Here is a 17479-nt window from a genome sequence, read left to right on the forward strand (position 1 = left end):
AAATTTGTTTGTACTGAATTATATTATGATTTGGCTAAAAGTAAATTTTTCTTAATATGATCACTTTCACCTATTATGTTGTTTAATTTTATTTCACTCTATTTCAATCATAATGTTAACACAAGCAAATTTAGGCTCGTAATCATTATAGTAAAACATACATAATCGTTTAACATTTTTTAGTTATTTTCATAAGTTTTTATTTATTAATATAAATACATGAACTTTAAATTTTTCTGATTGTTTTACATAATACCATCTATATGGCAAAAGGTGTGAAATCTATGACATGTTATTAGCCTCCAAATACATGGACTTTTGACATTTTTTTATTTTTTTCATAAATATTCCTTTCTAATTTAATTTAAATACATGTACTATGAGATTTTCTAATTTTTTTTCTAATAAATAATTTCAACCAAAATATAATTATTTTGTGAATAGCTCTAACTTTACGCTGTTCTAAATTGTACTATAGTAATTTTTAATTGTTTTAGACAATAAATCTTTTTTAATATATCGAAGTAATCGAACTATGTCTAATATCTTGAAAATTTAATACAGTACTAAATTTTAAAAGACATTTTTTAAAAATTTATAAATCAGTATTCCCTCCATCCTATCATAAGCGAACCATTTTTTCTAGGGACGAGATTTAAAGAATTGTTAGTTGTTACTTAAAGAGTTAAAGTGTAAAGTAGAGGAGTGAAATAACTCACTTATGGTGGGACATCCCAAAAAGGAAAATGACTGGCTTATAGTGGAACAGAGGGAGTATTATTTAAAATATTACGCTCTTTATAAATTTTAATAAATATAAATTGATACTAATATTAAAATTTTAAAATACAACATTAGGGGAAAAATTGAAAAAGCTTTAATGTTTTAGGGAAATTCTAGAAAAACTCAAAGTTAGTGGTAAATTCAAGAAAACCTCGGATGTTCGTGTATTTTCAGATAAATTACCCTTTTTATTCAAACGATGTCATTTTAATATTCGTCGCTTTTTGCCACGTTGGTACTTCCGGCGAACATATCAGCTTCAATTTAAAGAAAATTTATATTTTGTTGAAAAATCAGAAAAACTAAAAATTCGTGTATTTAAATTCAAAATGGAAGTTTGGGAGAAACTTAGAACATAGGAAGTTCACGTATTTAATTACAAACAAAATGTAGAATAAGTTTCTTTCACCAAACTAAAAATGTTCAAAAATATTTTACATGTTTGGGCAGGATTGAAACATAACAAACAAAATGTAAAATTTATCATTATTATTATTATTATATAATTTTTAATATTTCTAGTTTGATTAAAATTTATTATTTTAATTGATTAAATTTCGACTAGTATGCCTTAGAAGTTATATATAAATGAAGATATTTCTTACTCAAGGGTAATTGTAATTTATAAATGCTGAGTCGCTGACTATTTAAACGTCCAACCTAGTTGAGAATTCAATGTGCTACATAGAACTTTCCTTTAAAATTAAATGTTAATGCTGTCCTTACTAGCCTATTTTAAATCGGCAACATCATTTTGGCTGGATCAATAAGTATCCCTATAATTTTCTTGACCAATTTAACACGGTAAGACTGACTTTATTGACAAAAACTTGAGAAATATATATACAGTGCAATTACCAATAAAGTTTTAATTAGCTAAATATTTGTACGCCAATAATGAATGTGTACACATTTCTTTTTCTTTATGGGGACAGTATAATTTTTTATTTAAAATAAATATACATTTAAAATGAAGTTTCTTTGACCAAACTAGAAATGTTCAAAATTAAATAATAATAATAATAATAATAATAATAATAATAATAATAATAGTTCTACTAGTACTGTCATAACAAAATTGATACTTCATCCGATCCATTAAATATCTCATATTATCTTTAATTTGAATGTCCATTGTTAAATGTATTATTATTATTATTATTATTATTATTATTATTATTATTATTATTATTATTATTATTTCATCAATATACATGTCATTCGACTGTCTTCATCACTCATTTTATTCCTCCATCTATTCCCTGATAAAAAAAATTGTCATTTTGATCCATTTCATAATAAGAGTTCCTTTTAATTTTCTAGTATCAAATAGTAAGTAGGTTCACATTCTACTCCTACTAACTTATTTCGCTCTATTTTTATTATAAAACTAATATATATAAAATAGCATGACTCATATTTCATTCAATTTTCTGTAAAAGGTAGTACTCCAGTATATTTTAAATTTTAAAACTCGTGTTGAGTCAAAAGGTGACTCATATTCCGAGATGGTAGAATATTACTAATACTAGTATATAAAAAAATAGTGCTGCGGGACTTATATTTTAATAAAAAAAATTCATTTTTTTTGTATTTCTCAAACTCGTAACTAATTGGAACATTTATTTATGAACGAAGAGGGCAAGATTCAAAAAAAAAAAAGCATCTTGTATTTTCCAACTTGTTTCTAACTTCTAAGCATTTCAGTAACCCGGAACAAACGCATCTTTTATTCATTTCATACTGTATTCCTCGATTCTTAATTAAAAGATACACACATAAGTCATTTTGAGGAAATTAAAATGAAAAAATGGAATTTAGAAATAAGATTATGAAGATTGAAGACAAGCATATCTTTGACTGTTGCTTCATGTATATTGTTTATGTGCTTCACCGACGCAGACCCACCTTTCCCGAGTCAACCCACCGATTTTCCCATAAATTTAACCAAATAATAAGTCAATACTAATTCTTATTCAAGATTCAAACCTACTATTGCTTTAATGACACAGTTGTTTTTTTAAGTAATCAGTATCCAAAGATCCACCTACACCTCATGCAATTAACTACATTTGTGTGGAAAATATATAAATTATATACATAGTATAATAATGGGACGTGATCAAATAAAAACTCTAAATATTGTACAAACTAAAAATTATGATCTGGACCATTGAAAAATATCAACAAATCACAAAAAAGCATCAACAGGAAAATGTCAACAGAATTTCGACGGTAGTCAATGATTGATGCTGTGTTGATATTGTGTTGACATTAAAATCTTGAAATTTTACACTGTGTTAATATTGTATTGAAACTGTGTTGAAGCTACGTTGAGGAGTTTTGAATTTGTACAATATATAAGTTTGCATTTTATCACTGCCCGTATATAATAGTATCATAAAGTCTCACTAGCTTTATTAAAACTAAAAACTGAAGCTTTAAAACTATTCATTGCATAATCAGTCCTAACAGTCAATTATTACTAAAAATTACAAATTTAACATTAAAAATAATTATAGACATTGTAGATAGTAATAAACTTAAGTGGGAACATATAAGAGAAACTAAAATTGTAGAAAAAAGTATACATAATTACAAGAGTAATAGTTTGACACAGCAAAATGGGATAGCTAGAGCAATGAAATGTCATTTAAGCTACTAACAAATCCACTGGTCCCCTTAATTCGAACTCCAATATTATAATCCGCAGGTAGAAAAAAGAACACTTTAATTTCCATAAATCAATTTTTTTCAAAAGATGACCGTGTATGTCATTGTCTGGAAGAATTTTTGGCTCAATTCTTTTGTCACGGATAGAAGACTTGGGCAAAATAAATAGCAAGATTTAATGATCTGAAAATCCATGCAAGAAAACTGTGACACACCAACCTGTATATCAATGCTGTCCTATTAAAAAATTGTAGACATAACTTATAACTGATCCCATTTTGAAAAGGTCAAACACTAATAATTGACATTAAAAATAGACGCGCAAAAAAAAACAACAACTTAATTATGTGAAATGTTAATGAAAAAATTGTGTGGAATTAAAATCAAAGTAGCCCCTAGAGCGTGCAAGCTGGAGGGCAGAGCATTATTTAGCCAAGTGGCTTTTGTTGACTGTCGAATTGATATTGGGACCATGCTACACTTGAGCTTTGGCACATAGTCTGTTCCCATTGGTCAATTGCACGATTAAAAAAATAAAACAAATATCACCATATAAGATCATCAAAAACTACTAATCTATAATTTATGCACATGCATTTACTTATCTTTTTTTTCTTTTTAAAAAAGGATTAATATTGGTTTATTCAATTTCAATAAAGTATACTACTATTTGATATTTTTTCGGTGTTGGTGTGTAATTTGATTACTTATGGCATCAAAAGCAAATCCTATGTTGTTTAAGAAGAAATCAACCTAGCTAAGTTATTAATGTAGGAGTAGTATGTAGAGTAATAGTAGTAGTTTGAAGGAGTATATGTTGCCGACATGGCACGCATAAACTCGAAGTCAATTAGCAAGTCAACATCTGTGTTTGGGGCAAGTTGGTTTATGTTGAGCTGTGCTCAATTTGTTATCTTGTGTTGAGGATAAGAATTCCCTAGGTCAATCCCCATCTATAGTACACCACTTGATATTCTTTTGGTGGCCTCGCACGATTCGTTAACAATGAAACAAACAAAAATAATCAATCAGGAGTAATATTGATTATCGAATGAGTTTTGGTCATAGTATCATACTCCTACATATTTAAAATGGACAATATATATATACTATAGTACTAATAATCATGAACTTTGATTGAATCTAGCAGCTCTCATGAACTTTATTATGAAATTAAGTTTACATGCAAATTCATTTCCCAGGACATGACTAAATCAAGACTGATGCAGTTAAATTTAATTTTATGTGGTAGTCTAGTGGCATTAGGGACGTGACGTGAAATAAAATTAAAACAAGTGTTAAAACGACATCATTTTACATAATAAATACAATATTCATAATTAGTGTATTTTTAACTTTTTTTTCGTCCTATCATTTCGAGTAAGTGTATCCCATTAATGAAAAAAATTGTGCCTAATACTTCAACCAGTTTTTTACAACATCTTTCTCTTATTTTACCAATTTTGTATTAAAAAACAAGATGTGGATACCAAGACTATTTTTTTAGTGGAGGAGAGTACAATTTTAAAGAAAATCAAAATAATTTAAAAACTCATATGAAAAATTCAAAAGCTCGATCAAATTTCTCTCATTGATTGTCGGCGATGGCTGCTCGTCGGAAAATATTGGCAGAGAGCCAAGGGATATTGGGAAAAAGAAAACACGTTATATGTTTTGTGTCTATGAGCAAAGAGAAAGGACTTGATGTGGTTTAGAGCCTCCAAAAACGACATCATTATAGTCAAAGTCTAGCATGCATGTCTACTGCGGCGTCGACTGCAATTTGGCCGGAAAAGAGTCTAATCGATTAACCATAGACCGCCATATATAATCTATGATATTTCAGACCATGCTTAAAATTTCCGAGAAATACTACCATATTGAGATTTTACCAACCATTACGGTTTACAATAAATCTAAAGCCAAGATTTATATCATTGAGATCATACATTTACCAAATTCTGTACTCATATTATTTTCAGCTGATTAAGTGGACTTAGGTGAGGAAATAGGTGTAGGGTACGGGTGCGGAGACTTTGTTACAAACTTCGAGGTCTATGTCGAATTAACTATGCAAAACTTGTAGCATCTCCTTATAGATACGATATTATATCGTCACGGACATTACATACTTGCATTCTAGTTGACATAATTGGTGGTATTAATATTTGCGCAAGTTGATACTACCATTTACATAAATCTTACGTGTCGATCGGTTTCCAACTTTCCATGGCGAAATTATAGGTGAACTAGCTACTTCATCAATGACATGGAACTTCATGGATTTCACGAGGGTAGTTGTTCGTGCAAAAATAGTACTCCTATTTAGTGGTGTGATCTTTAATAAACCTCATATTTATTGAATCATGATTGATAATATTTTTTAATGGTTAAATAACAAAATGAATCTTTAGCTAGTGACATGATTTTTAAAGAATATCGATTCTAAATTGTTGCTATAATATTTGATATTTTGTGTTTTGATTATACTATTACAAATTGAATTAGTAATGGTGTAGATAGATGTCTCTGCAATCACTACGATTTAAAAATGAGGTGGATTTAGCATGCATTATAATACTAATTAAATCGTTACAAAATGAGATTATATGCGAATGTTAACGTAAATTGGAAGCCGTAACTTAAAAATGACTAGTTGCAACATAACTCGACATGTAGACCTACAAAATTATAGCAATAACTTAATAAATGAACCAGGATTTGAATCGTGATTCATATAGTCGAAAAAGAATATTAGATAATATTATTTTTATCATTATTGTGTACAAGTTGCATCCTATAAGTTGAATTTTTACTCAATAGGACAGATATATAATGTTTGTTATTTATCAAAAGCATAGAAAAGTCATTCTTTTTGTTCATTAGCACACATGAAAGTCGTCACGGAGAATTGTCAACTTGGCTATTTTGTTGCATAATTCGTGGAGTCAAAAGTCAGAGAAAGATGCATTATAATATTATACTCCTATATGTCATGGATCTTAAAAACTATTTGAATATCTAATACTAACTTTTTTAGAGAATGAATATATAATAACTTAAATGTACAAAATAAGAATTCGTAATCTTCATAATAAGACATCAATATTCAATATTAGGAACTTTTACGTAAGATTTATAATATTCTTTTAATTTCTTTATGTCAGCAGAAACGTTGCCTTTTAGTCAATACTTAGGCATAAAATTTTTTTAAAAAATCTTTAATATATTAAATGAAAAGATAATAAAATACGAGAAAAAATAAACATGTAAATATATAAGCATTCAAGGCCAGAGGTACTTAAATAAAGCAGTTAACTCAACTACGATTTTTGAACCATTCCATGATGCATGATTGATCAAAATTGTTGATGGATTATGTATATCTATATCTAGTCTAGCAATAATGAACTTTAACGTATAGAATTGAGCAAAGGATGCAGAAAAAGTAGGCTGAATAATCTGAAATGAGATAAGGATACATAAAAAATGAAAATGACAATTCGATGATAAAGTGATGGGGCCAAAGTAATTTGAATGAGATCTCAAACTCCAGCCAACATTCACAATATACTAAAATGGGTTCAAATACAATGCTTATGTAAATGTTTGCTTTTGATGAATCGAGATAACATTCATTGTATCATGAAAACAATTTGGTTTATCAATATAATTCATTTGGGGCAAAAAGATGAGTCCCTCTTATGTATCAAAGTCACATCTTAACTAATTCTATCCATGTTCTTATGTTCTCCACATATGTAACTGTGTTCTTCTTGTCAGAACTTGTGCTCTTCTTGTCCACAACTTTGGGATTTTGATGGATTTAATTAATACTCCTGTTAAGATTCTAAAAACATCAAATTTGATGTCAATCAAAAGACTGCTTGTTATGCTTTACTTAATCTTCTTTATCTTGACTTTATATGGAGTGATTAGTGATATATATAACATCAATGCACTGACGAGATATATTATACTATTTGTTTAGATCAGGATGTTCATCTTTGATCGGATTAAAACATGAACTTTGATTAAAGGTGATTTTTTTCCTCCTCCATGCCCATGGTTAGAACAAAATTATTTAAGGAATGAGTAAATGATGAAAATGGGAGGGGAGATGCATGCATGCAATTGACCGTGACATGCAGGATGGGCCACTCTCAGTTTGGGCCTTCGGTCCTAATTCTTTTACCTAACAATATTTCAAAAGAAGTTGGCCCCAAATTTAACCAAATAATATATTTTGGTGGGGGAAAATGGAGACAACAATGGGGGTTCTATTATTATCCTGTATAGTCCCATGCCATCCACTTTATCAATAGCAATGACAAGTTATATTTTTTTAATGGAGGCAAATGAAAAAGGTTAATTTAATATGAATAGTCACATACTACTCTGGGCCTATAAGTTTGATATATCTCAATGCAGGAAATGGGCCTCATTCGGCCCAGAACTATCTAGTTCAACACATAAGCCTTTGGGCTTTAGACAAAGAGTAAGAACTTCGTTTCGTAATTTTACTTTCTTTTTTGGGAAATGGGACATCATTAAACAGATGCTATAGAAAACTAAAAATACTTGAAAATTAGTTGGATAAAATTTCCGAATTAAATTATAAAATATAGAAGAAATTTACGAAAATGTTGATTCTTCAAAAACAAAAGTAAATGATTCGTACATTCCAATAAGTAAGCCTATGTGTGACGTGTGGCTAATATTAGCTTCCCATCTCACGACACTCCTCTCCCTCCACAAAAAATACCTAATTTAACCGTCATTATATTAAAATAAGAAAATCATAAAATATCACAAACTATTCATCCACACACAGAATAAGATGGAAACAAAAACTGTTACACTGATGATTCCCCCTTTCATCCAAAACCAATAGCCATTTTATGTTGCAAATTCCCCATGGCTACAGTTGGCACAAGCACTGGATTTGGAGGAGTTTCACTCCACTCCTCCTCCACTTCCACCCCGCTCTCTTCATTTTTGGGCAAGAAGCTCAATTTCAAAACCCTAACTGAATCAACTCCCCACAAGAAATTAGCCTCTCCCAAATCCAAGAATCTCGCTGTTGTTGCCGCGGGAGGTCAAATTTTCAATTTTGTTCATGATTTGTTTGTGGGAGTTGGGGTTGGACTGCCCTGCACGGTTATGGAGTGTGGAGATATGATTTACAGAAGCACGCTTCCTAAATCAAATGGGATTTCACCTACGGTTCCTGGCGTGATTTTAGCTTTGGGCACTATTTCTTACTTGTGGGCCACTCCCGGTGTGGCGCCTGGCTTCTTTGATATGTTTGTTCTTGCCTTTGTTGAGAGGCTCTTTAGGCCTACTTACAAAAAGGTCTGAAATTTGAGCTTTTACTTGTGTTGTTGTCTGGTTGATGAAATGATTTTGTGGTTTGTGTTTTCATTGCAGGATGACATTGTCTTGGGGAAGAAGTTGGGTGGGGGAGCATTTGGAGTGGTTTATAAGGGGTCCTTGATCAACAAGTCTTCCTCCAAAGTATGTTTTTTTCATAATTTGTTTGTGGAGTTCAAGGATTTGATTCTATATTTTGTTTCTATTTTAGTGCTGAGGGCTTATGAATTGTATATGGCGGAGTTGTGTTTTATGTCTATTGTCATAGAGGCTGTATGATGTGAAAGTTTTATGTCAATTCAACGATTTATTTTTGGACTTTAAGGATTTGATTCCACCATTTCTAGTGAATTGGTGTAATGGTGCTTGATTTGGGACTGACTGTACTATGTTTTATGTAGTCAATGGTTGAGTTAACATAGTGATTTTCTCGTGTTTTTAGCCGTGTTTGTGAGAACATAGGTATTCTGCTCTCAAAGATTTTTATTGTGCTCGAACTGTAGGATGGTGAGATAGTGGTAAAGAAGGCTACTGAATATGGGGCGGTGGAGATATGGATGAATGAGCGTGTCCGAAGGGCTTGTGCGAATAGCTGTGCTGATTTTATGTACGGCTTTCTTGAGGTTTGCTATGGCACTCCAATACTGGCATTGTCTACCAGGTATTTCCCTGATAAAATTTTGGGAGTGTTAATTTATGCATTTTCGTATCTGTCCCAGACTTCGGCAAAGAAAGGATCTGAATATTGGCTGATCTGGAAATTTGAAGGAGAGTCCACGCTTGCTGATTTAGTTCAGAGTAAAGAATTTCCATACAATGTTGGTACTTTCTTGAATCACATAATTCTCTGTATGATAATTTTAATGTGTCGTAGATCTTATGAATGTTTTTAAATTCAAGCTATGGTATTAAGTTCTCTTGAGTTTTGTAGTATGTGTTATTACACTTCTATGCTGCATTCCGTTGTTGGCTTTCGTTGCAGTTGATCTCTACGTTATATTTCCTCACCCTTTATACTATTTGAAGGTTTAGATGATTAAACGATATCGAAACTAATCATTTCACCAAAGTAAATGGTAGATTAGCTTATAAGTATTATATTTTTCTCAGAGATCTGAGAATTTTATAATTTCCAATGAGAATGATAGCATGGTGCAAATTTTCAGGTAGAAGCATTGATTCTTGATAAGGTCCAAGACATGCCTAAGGGGATCGAAAGGGAAAACAGAATCATACAGACTATCATGAGACAGCTCTTGTTTGCGTTGGATAGTCTGCACTCGACGGGAATTGTTCATAGAGATATGAAGCCCCAAAACATCATCTTCTCTGAAGGTAACTGCACCACAATGCATCATCTCACAATGTATTATCTTCTCATATATTAGCAATACTGATTTACTCCTTGATATAATAACGAAACTGTAACAGAATCTCGTACATTTAAGATTATTGATCTTGGAGCGGCTACAGATTTGAGAGTCGGCATCAATTATATTCCCAAAGAGTTTCTATTGGATCCCAGGTACTCTCGAATAAAGCAGCTCTTAGCAAATGGTACCTATCTACTGAGACTCGGAAATATTAAGGGTTAAAATTAAATATCGAAAGTATCATATCTTCAGTGATTAAGTAAGAAATTTGGAAAATAACAGTATGCTTGGGAGTTCATGCTTTTGCCACATGTGGCTATGCTTTTTTTTTTTTTCTCATTTGATCTTTGAATGTTCACGAGAAGAAGTCCGAAACAGATGATCATTTGTTTTCAAGATTTTACCTACTTATATCTTGTGCTTTCAATTAGTATGACTGTAATGGTTTATATTATCCTCATTCAACTCAGATATTCTGCACCCGAACAATACATTATGAGTACTCAAACACCCTCGGCTCCATCTGCACCCGTTGCAACTGCACTTTCCCCTGTTCTATGGCAGGTTTGCATCATCTTCTCTACCGTAACCTTGAATTAATTTATATCTGATCATTAACATCTCATTCTAATTGTTGCCAACATCTTCGCACAGCTGAATCTTCCCGACAGATTTGACATCTACAGCGCTGGCCTGATATTCATGCAAATGGTAAGTAAACTGAACATGTATTCAAGAATTCAAAAGAAAAGATACAAAAAAATTGACATATTTTCTGGCAGGCGTTTCCAGGGCTACGGAGCGACAGCGCTCTCATACAATTCAACCGTCAGCTGAAGAGGTGCGATTATGATCTAATTGCGTGGAGAGAAACTGTGGAGCCCCGTGCCGGGGCAGATCTACGGCGTGGATTTGAGTTGCTGGATTTGGATGGAGGCATAGGATGGGAGCTTCTAACATCTATGGTTCGTTACAAGGCACGCCAAAGGCTGAGCGCGAAAGCAGCACTTGCTCATCCCTACTTCGACAAGGAAGGCCTACTCGTCTTATCCTTCACGCAGAGCCTGCGCCTGCAGCTCTTCCGAGCCACCCAACAAGACTACAGCGAGGCTGCCAAGTGGATTATCGAGCTCATGGCAAAGTCAGGAACGAAGAAAGATGGTGGTTTCACCGAAGCTCAGCTGCAGGAGCTCAGGGTCAGCTTCTAGACATACATATATAGTTGATGATCTTAATTCTTTTCTTGAATTTTGTCAGCGGATGGGTTGAACGTTGTTCCGTTCCGTTGTGCAGGAAATCAAGCCACGTGAGAAGTCAAATGTGCAGAGGAATGCGCTCGCATCGGCTCTTCGGGTGCAGCGGAAGATCATTAGGACGATAAACGAGAGCGTTGATGAGCTCAACAGGCGGAGGAAGAGCTTTTGGTGGAGCAGGTGGATTCCCAAAGAGGAGTAATTTCTGTAAATATATACATGCACTTGCTTAATGTAAATTTTGTGCAGCTTAATGTGTGTTGAGGATTGGATGCTTGAATTTGATAGAGGAAATATTTAGTAAAAATATATGATAAATTTGCACCATTAAAGTATGTATGTATAGATCCCATAATACTAAATAATGATAAGAAAACACACATTTATATAGCATTAAAATACACAATGCCATTATTTTGAATAGAATGGAATAGAACATTATTTTTTCATCTGGTGTTGTTATTAATTACTATATACCAGTACTAAATATAATGTGATGATTAATTTTCTCTTGTTACATAGTTTTGGAGGTTCCAAGATGATGATTCTTCTTCATAATATTTGAAGGAATAAGTTTACTATATAGTCGTGTTATACTTATTCCACATAACATGCATAGGTATTTTAAGTTTGTTATATAATCCATTTTTGTATGAACTTTATTATTTCATTATATTATTATAAAAAATCGCATATACTTCAATTTTAACTCTAATAATGTGGTTTCCATTTTAAATGATAATCCTTACCTTATTATATTAGCCATTCATTTCAAGAGATAAAAAATGCCACAACACCTTTGTTCGGTAGAAAGGATCTCCCTACCTGCGGAAAACACCAACCATGCTTTTAGAAACAAGAATTTTCTTCCACAACTTTTACGACCACTAATTTGGATATTTTAATTTTATGTGAAGGTTAAAAAAATTACAATTGAACTCATAAATAGTAAACCACCAAAAACAATTAGCTAAACGTTACTGATATTTGATTATTTTAACGACTTAATTATTTATTTGAGATCAAAATTGATATATCCCTCTATCTCTAGCTCATAAGCTTTAAATATATAAAAAAATATAGAAACAAAGCTTGCTTAGTTTCTAAGCTTAGATATTTATATGACCAATTTAATCATGCAAACCCTGTGTACCGCTAAACAATCAATCATACTTTTCCAACTACAGGGACCCCACACAAATTCATACGAGTACTCCATTATTAATAAAAATACAATTTCACGTGATTTTTAATTAATATGATAAAACATTAAATGAGCTCAGCTATGACAATCAATAGGGATCCAGGCGGACTCGAACCGCCGTCCTCTCAACGCGTGGAAGCATTGAGCGCTCTCCCATTCGAGCTTATGGATCCATCCATCACATTTTTCACCATTCAACATCTAATTTGCCTTTACAAAATTATGTAGTATCTTGTAATTTAATCAATAAAATTATAAAAGCGTGTCAGCTGGCAAACACAATTTGGAAAACATTACAGAAAATCATTTATTCGTTAATTATTCGATGTATCTCCAGCAACACGATTCAAACTTATCATTAATTTAATCACCTTTTTAAGCATTAATATCGAACTTATCCAAAACTCTGGATTGGCATAGAAGTATATATATATCATTGTCACGATTTACACCTCAGAAGCCATTCCCGTCACAGTCTGACAAATCATCAACTGATAAACCACACCCTACAAAATACGAAGCAAACATAACCAGTTTTTACCAACAATCCAACCAATTTGTTATGCAAAGTGCAGATCCCACCCTAGTAAAATCAAACTAGCTTTTTCCAATGACATGTGCTTTAAAATAACACACGAATGATAAAGATTTCTGGGATACAAAATACCACAAAGGAATCAATCAAAATATAGAGAGAACAAACAACAGAAGTTATAATATCTAGATTAACTGAGTAACAGTGAGCCCAAGTAAAATCTAACAACCTACGTTACCCTGCTTAGCATAGAGTACTTTGCAAGAACATAAAGAGAACAGCTGAAGTTAATTGCAGCTTACTTGACAATTATCTTCAGTGACTACATTTGGAGAGACGAATGAAGTACATGCTCATAGGAAAAAACGCACATCGGCATCACAGCACCAAAGTGGACTATTATCCTTGCGAACATTCACTTGTCAAGCAGCAAAATTTGATCACGGGCAGCGGCAGCAGCAGAACATCAAACACAGTCGGCCTCCAAGAGGACAGAGACAGCCTCCAAGGAAATTCAGTCAGCCTCCACTCAATAAAAGGAAAAAATACTCTGCTTGCAGGGACTCCTCCGAATCCAATAAGAAACCAACCATCTACTGTATAGCTGATCTATTACAACCATGCTACAGCTTTATACTATATAGACAACACAGACAAGAGTAATAGCTACAACCATCCAGATGGTTGATAATTATAAACTACAATACAATAATCTAAAGCAACAGCTACAACCCTCAACAGAGGCGCCTCAAAGAAAAAGAGAGAGATGGCATGTGCTTCACCAACCACAATAAGAATTAAGTGCAAAACAACTAATGAATCTAAAACACAAAAAGGGCATAGTCAGTTATCGATTGATGTTGTCTCCATGATTATATACCTTCGCAGCTCTTCTCAAATGCTAGTTAATATAAATGTTCCCAGTTTTAAGTTAAGATTGGCGTTTCCAGATTGACACTAGTAAAGTTGGGAAATTAAAAATTGAGAACGCAAAATGAAGTTATGAGTTATGTATTACTACTATATGTTATCCAGTTATTCACTATTTACAGTCAATCCAAAGTTGAATAAAAAAGATTTCCAAATTGATATAGCTAAATCCAGTGATTAGAACAACAGTGTATTGTTATTATGGGAGTAAGTGAAAACAGTATAAACGAAAGCGCCATTTCAGTAATCGGCAATAACTGTATGATAATTTGAACTAGTAAACAAAGCCACTAAAATGTTCCTAGTTACCAGAAAAGTATTAGTACTAATAAAAGAATTGAGAATGTTAAAGATATGCAAGTGAACAAGATAATCAGATACTGAGAAAGTGCATATTGGTACCTCTGTTGTGGTGGATGCTGATAAGTGGATGTTGAGAAGAAAACTTAACCCTCAAAATTGCTTGATCGCTTTCAAATATGTGACATGATTTGGTCTTGAATTGGTTGTATGTTTTATTATATGGTATGCAACCAACTCAAGACCAAAACAATTTTTTTGGCGTGATTGGATTTGAGCTTCGTATGGGTAAAAAATAAAGAAAAGAAAAGAGGGCAGAGAGGGGGGACGGAGAGACGAGAGGACACCACACACACAGGGGAGAGCCGGGCAAAATCCCGTACCATCTCCCCTCAAAACCAAAAAATGAACTTTTATTAACGGGCGACCTGCCATGCGAGCGCACCCATCATGGCAAAGGTCATGCAGACAACCACATCTCACCTCACTTTTCACATATCACCTGACTTCGCTCACTCATTTTCCTTTTTTTTTACAGTCTGATACCTCAACAGTTCGCCGAGTCTACAGACAACAAGAACATATGAAATAACACAACACAAAACAATTCACCTCCCTTGAATAACTCAGCTGCTGCAACAGAGCCATACAGATAAACTCGAGATGACTCCACACCGATAGTGACCATCGTCAAACGAATCGATGCCTTCTGAAGATGCCTTTGTATTTTCAGATCCAGAAAATTGATGTTTCCAATCAATCCCGGAAAAACGAATCTGCAGAAGAGACCAATAATTAGTTATATAAAAATTCAAATCGAAAACAGCATCATCAACAGAGAAATCGTCAATTCAAAACCATCGCTCAAAAAACTAACGAAACCAGGCCAAGTCAACCAAATAAATCCAATAAGAACACACACGAAACAGATCTAGGCTTTACCTTCAACGATCCATCAAACACGGTTGCAGATCTAGCAAAACCTCGGCGTTTCACCGCCGCATAAGAGGCTACGTTTCACATCTGCAGCTAGTGCATAAACCAGGCGACCGATATTTCAAACAGAAAAACCAGCGGCGAACAAAACTCGTATAAACCATAACCACAACGCAGATCTGAATGAATCTGACGGAAAAAAGAGTAGAAAATAATCTGGTTGAGGAAAGAGGATCGACACCTGTAGATCGAGGCGGCTATTGAAATGAATAGATGCAAAGATGAAATGCAATGAATTGATGTGTATTTATTTTAGGCGGTTGATGATCCAACGGCTGGAAATGAGTGGGTGGCATAATCGGACGGCTGTTATTGCATCTTGAAAAGGGGAAGGTTCTGGATGGTGTGTGTTTGACGGTGAACGAAAATAAGGGCCGTCAGGTAACGTGTTTCACCTGGCACATTAGGAATATCCGAAATTTTGCATTAAGTCCCTCATATTTCGTGAAATTGTTGTTTGGCATCATGGGAATATCCAAAATCCAAATTCGTTTCATTGATCGCATAATTTGATGTTGCCATTTGGACCAATTTCAACCTTTTCTTTTTTTACTTTTATAATTATTTTAGGATAAAAATGTCCTTAGTTTATGAGATTGAAGGGTATTTTTGTTCATTCTAATTTTCACAATTTGCCGCTTTGCATTAAAGTCACTTTTATCTTAGATTTTCTGCAATTGTTTTTTTCAATATATACACTTTACCTTTCTTTTCATGTTCTTCTATATATTTAAAAATATTGAAGGGCATTTTGAATACTTGACAACTTTCATCAAAATGTTTACTGACTCCACAAATTACCCAAGCTAGAGGCAGTGGTTTTAACGTGGCTAAGATTTACGTACAAGCACTAGCACAGCTCAGGACAAGGGGTATAACTGTACCCCAAAATAATTACTTCTTAATATAATATATATACTGAAATTACATAGTAGTTAAGTGTTCAGTGGTTGTGTACTTCCACGTTGGATTCACCCGACTCACCATGGCACATTTGTGTTTTTAGACCTTTTGTTTAAGTAGTTTGTTTTTTTATATGTTTTTATATAATTAGGTACTAGTTTTTATGTTTGCAGATTTTAGGTTGGATTTATAAGTATTAGGTAGTACTATATTTTATTATACTTTTAATGTATGAGTATGAATTTGTTTTTTTTTTCTATTTTTCATTTAAGATATTGATAGTTGCATTTTATTTTATTCTTGATTAACATTTTAATATTTTAGCATGAATTCTGAAATCCAATTAGTTTACACTTTTTATTCTTTTATTCTATGGTTATATTAGGTGTTTTTATGTGATACGAATTCTAAGTTTAACTATGTTGTAAAATGACTTTAAAATTGAATATTATTGTAAGATGTACTTTTAAATATTATTTTATTTTAATATGTAATACTCTCTTCGTTCTATAATAGATGTCATATAAATATCACATTTTTTTTAAGTTCTCTTTCACATTAATATAAATATTCTTTCTTTCTCCACTAACACAGATAAAAACATCTCCTAAAACCCCGTGATATTACGCAAGTGTACCATTTATTATGGTAAGGAGGGAGTATTTAACATAAAATTCGCACCCCCAATCCAAAAAGTCTGCATCCACCACTGCGTACAAGAACTGTTGGTATCGTGAAAGGGCATAAAACATTTATATAATGTTCTATTTTGTGTGTAAAAAAAAAGAAGAGAAGATTGATTGCTGTAAATTTTTTCAGTGGAAGAATGGTTTGGTTGTTTTGGTTGGTTGTGGTAAAATATTTTTTACACTTTTAGCCTTTTTAATTATCTTATCAAAATAGATTCTACAGTAATTATTCTATGATAGTAGTTTGAACTTGTTTATGCATTTTATATGGTGTAATTTTGTTATTGAATTAATCACATATTGTTCATAAACTTCAAATTTTTAGATGCGTATTTAATCTCTAACATTGAATATGATAAAATTAGCAAATGGATTATGATACAAGTTACTACCTCAATGACAGTACATTTCGAACTAAAGGGATGGATCTTGTACCTCATATTCTATCAGGTCCTCTTCTCAATTTT

At 32.6% G+C, this 17479-nt stretch overlaps 1 protein-coding gene and 1 long non-coding RNA gene across 2 annotated transcripts; one reads left to right on the forward strand and one right to left on the reverse strand.

Annotated features, from left to right (window-relative positions):
- Window positions 1-8281: 8281 nt before the first annotated feature.
- On the forward strand, window positions 8282-11790 carry LOC125214011 (serine/threonine-protein kinase STN7, chloroplastic-like). Its single transcript, XM_048114842.1, has 10 exons — window positions 8282-8811; window positions 8887-8973; window positions 9333-9452; window positions 9549-9647; window positions 9996-10164; window positions 10261-10354; window positions 10673-10766; window positions 10857-10913; window positions 10985-11398; window positions 11496-11790. The coding sequence occupies exons 1-10, from the start codon at window positions 8374-8376 to the stop codon at window positions 11655-11657; spliced, it is 1734 nt and encodes a 577-aa protein (XP_047970799.1). The 5' UTR covers window positions 8282-8373; the 3' UTR covers window positions 11658-11790.
- Window positions 11791-13323: 1533 nt separating this feature from the next.
- LOC125214012 lies at window positions 13324-15754 on the reverse strand. The gene is made up of 2 exons (XR_007175048.1): window positions 15367-15754; window positions 13324-15200 (listed from the first exon to the last, which is right to left on the reverse strand). It is a non-coding gene; the product is annotated as an uncharacterized LOC125214012 (long non-coding RNA).
- Window positions 15755-17479: the final 1725 nt, after the last annotated feature.

Source organism: Salvia hispanica, chromosome 3, assembly GCF_023119035.1.
Source record: "Salvia hispanica cultivar TCC Black 2014 chromosome 3, UniMelb_Shisp_WGS_1.0, whole genome shotgun sequence".
NCBI classification, from domain to species: Eukaryota; Viridiplantae; Streptophyta; class Magnoliopsida; order Lamiales; family Lamiaceae; genus Salvia; species Salvia hispanica.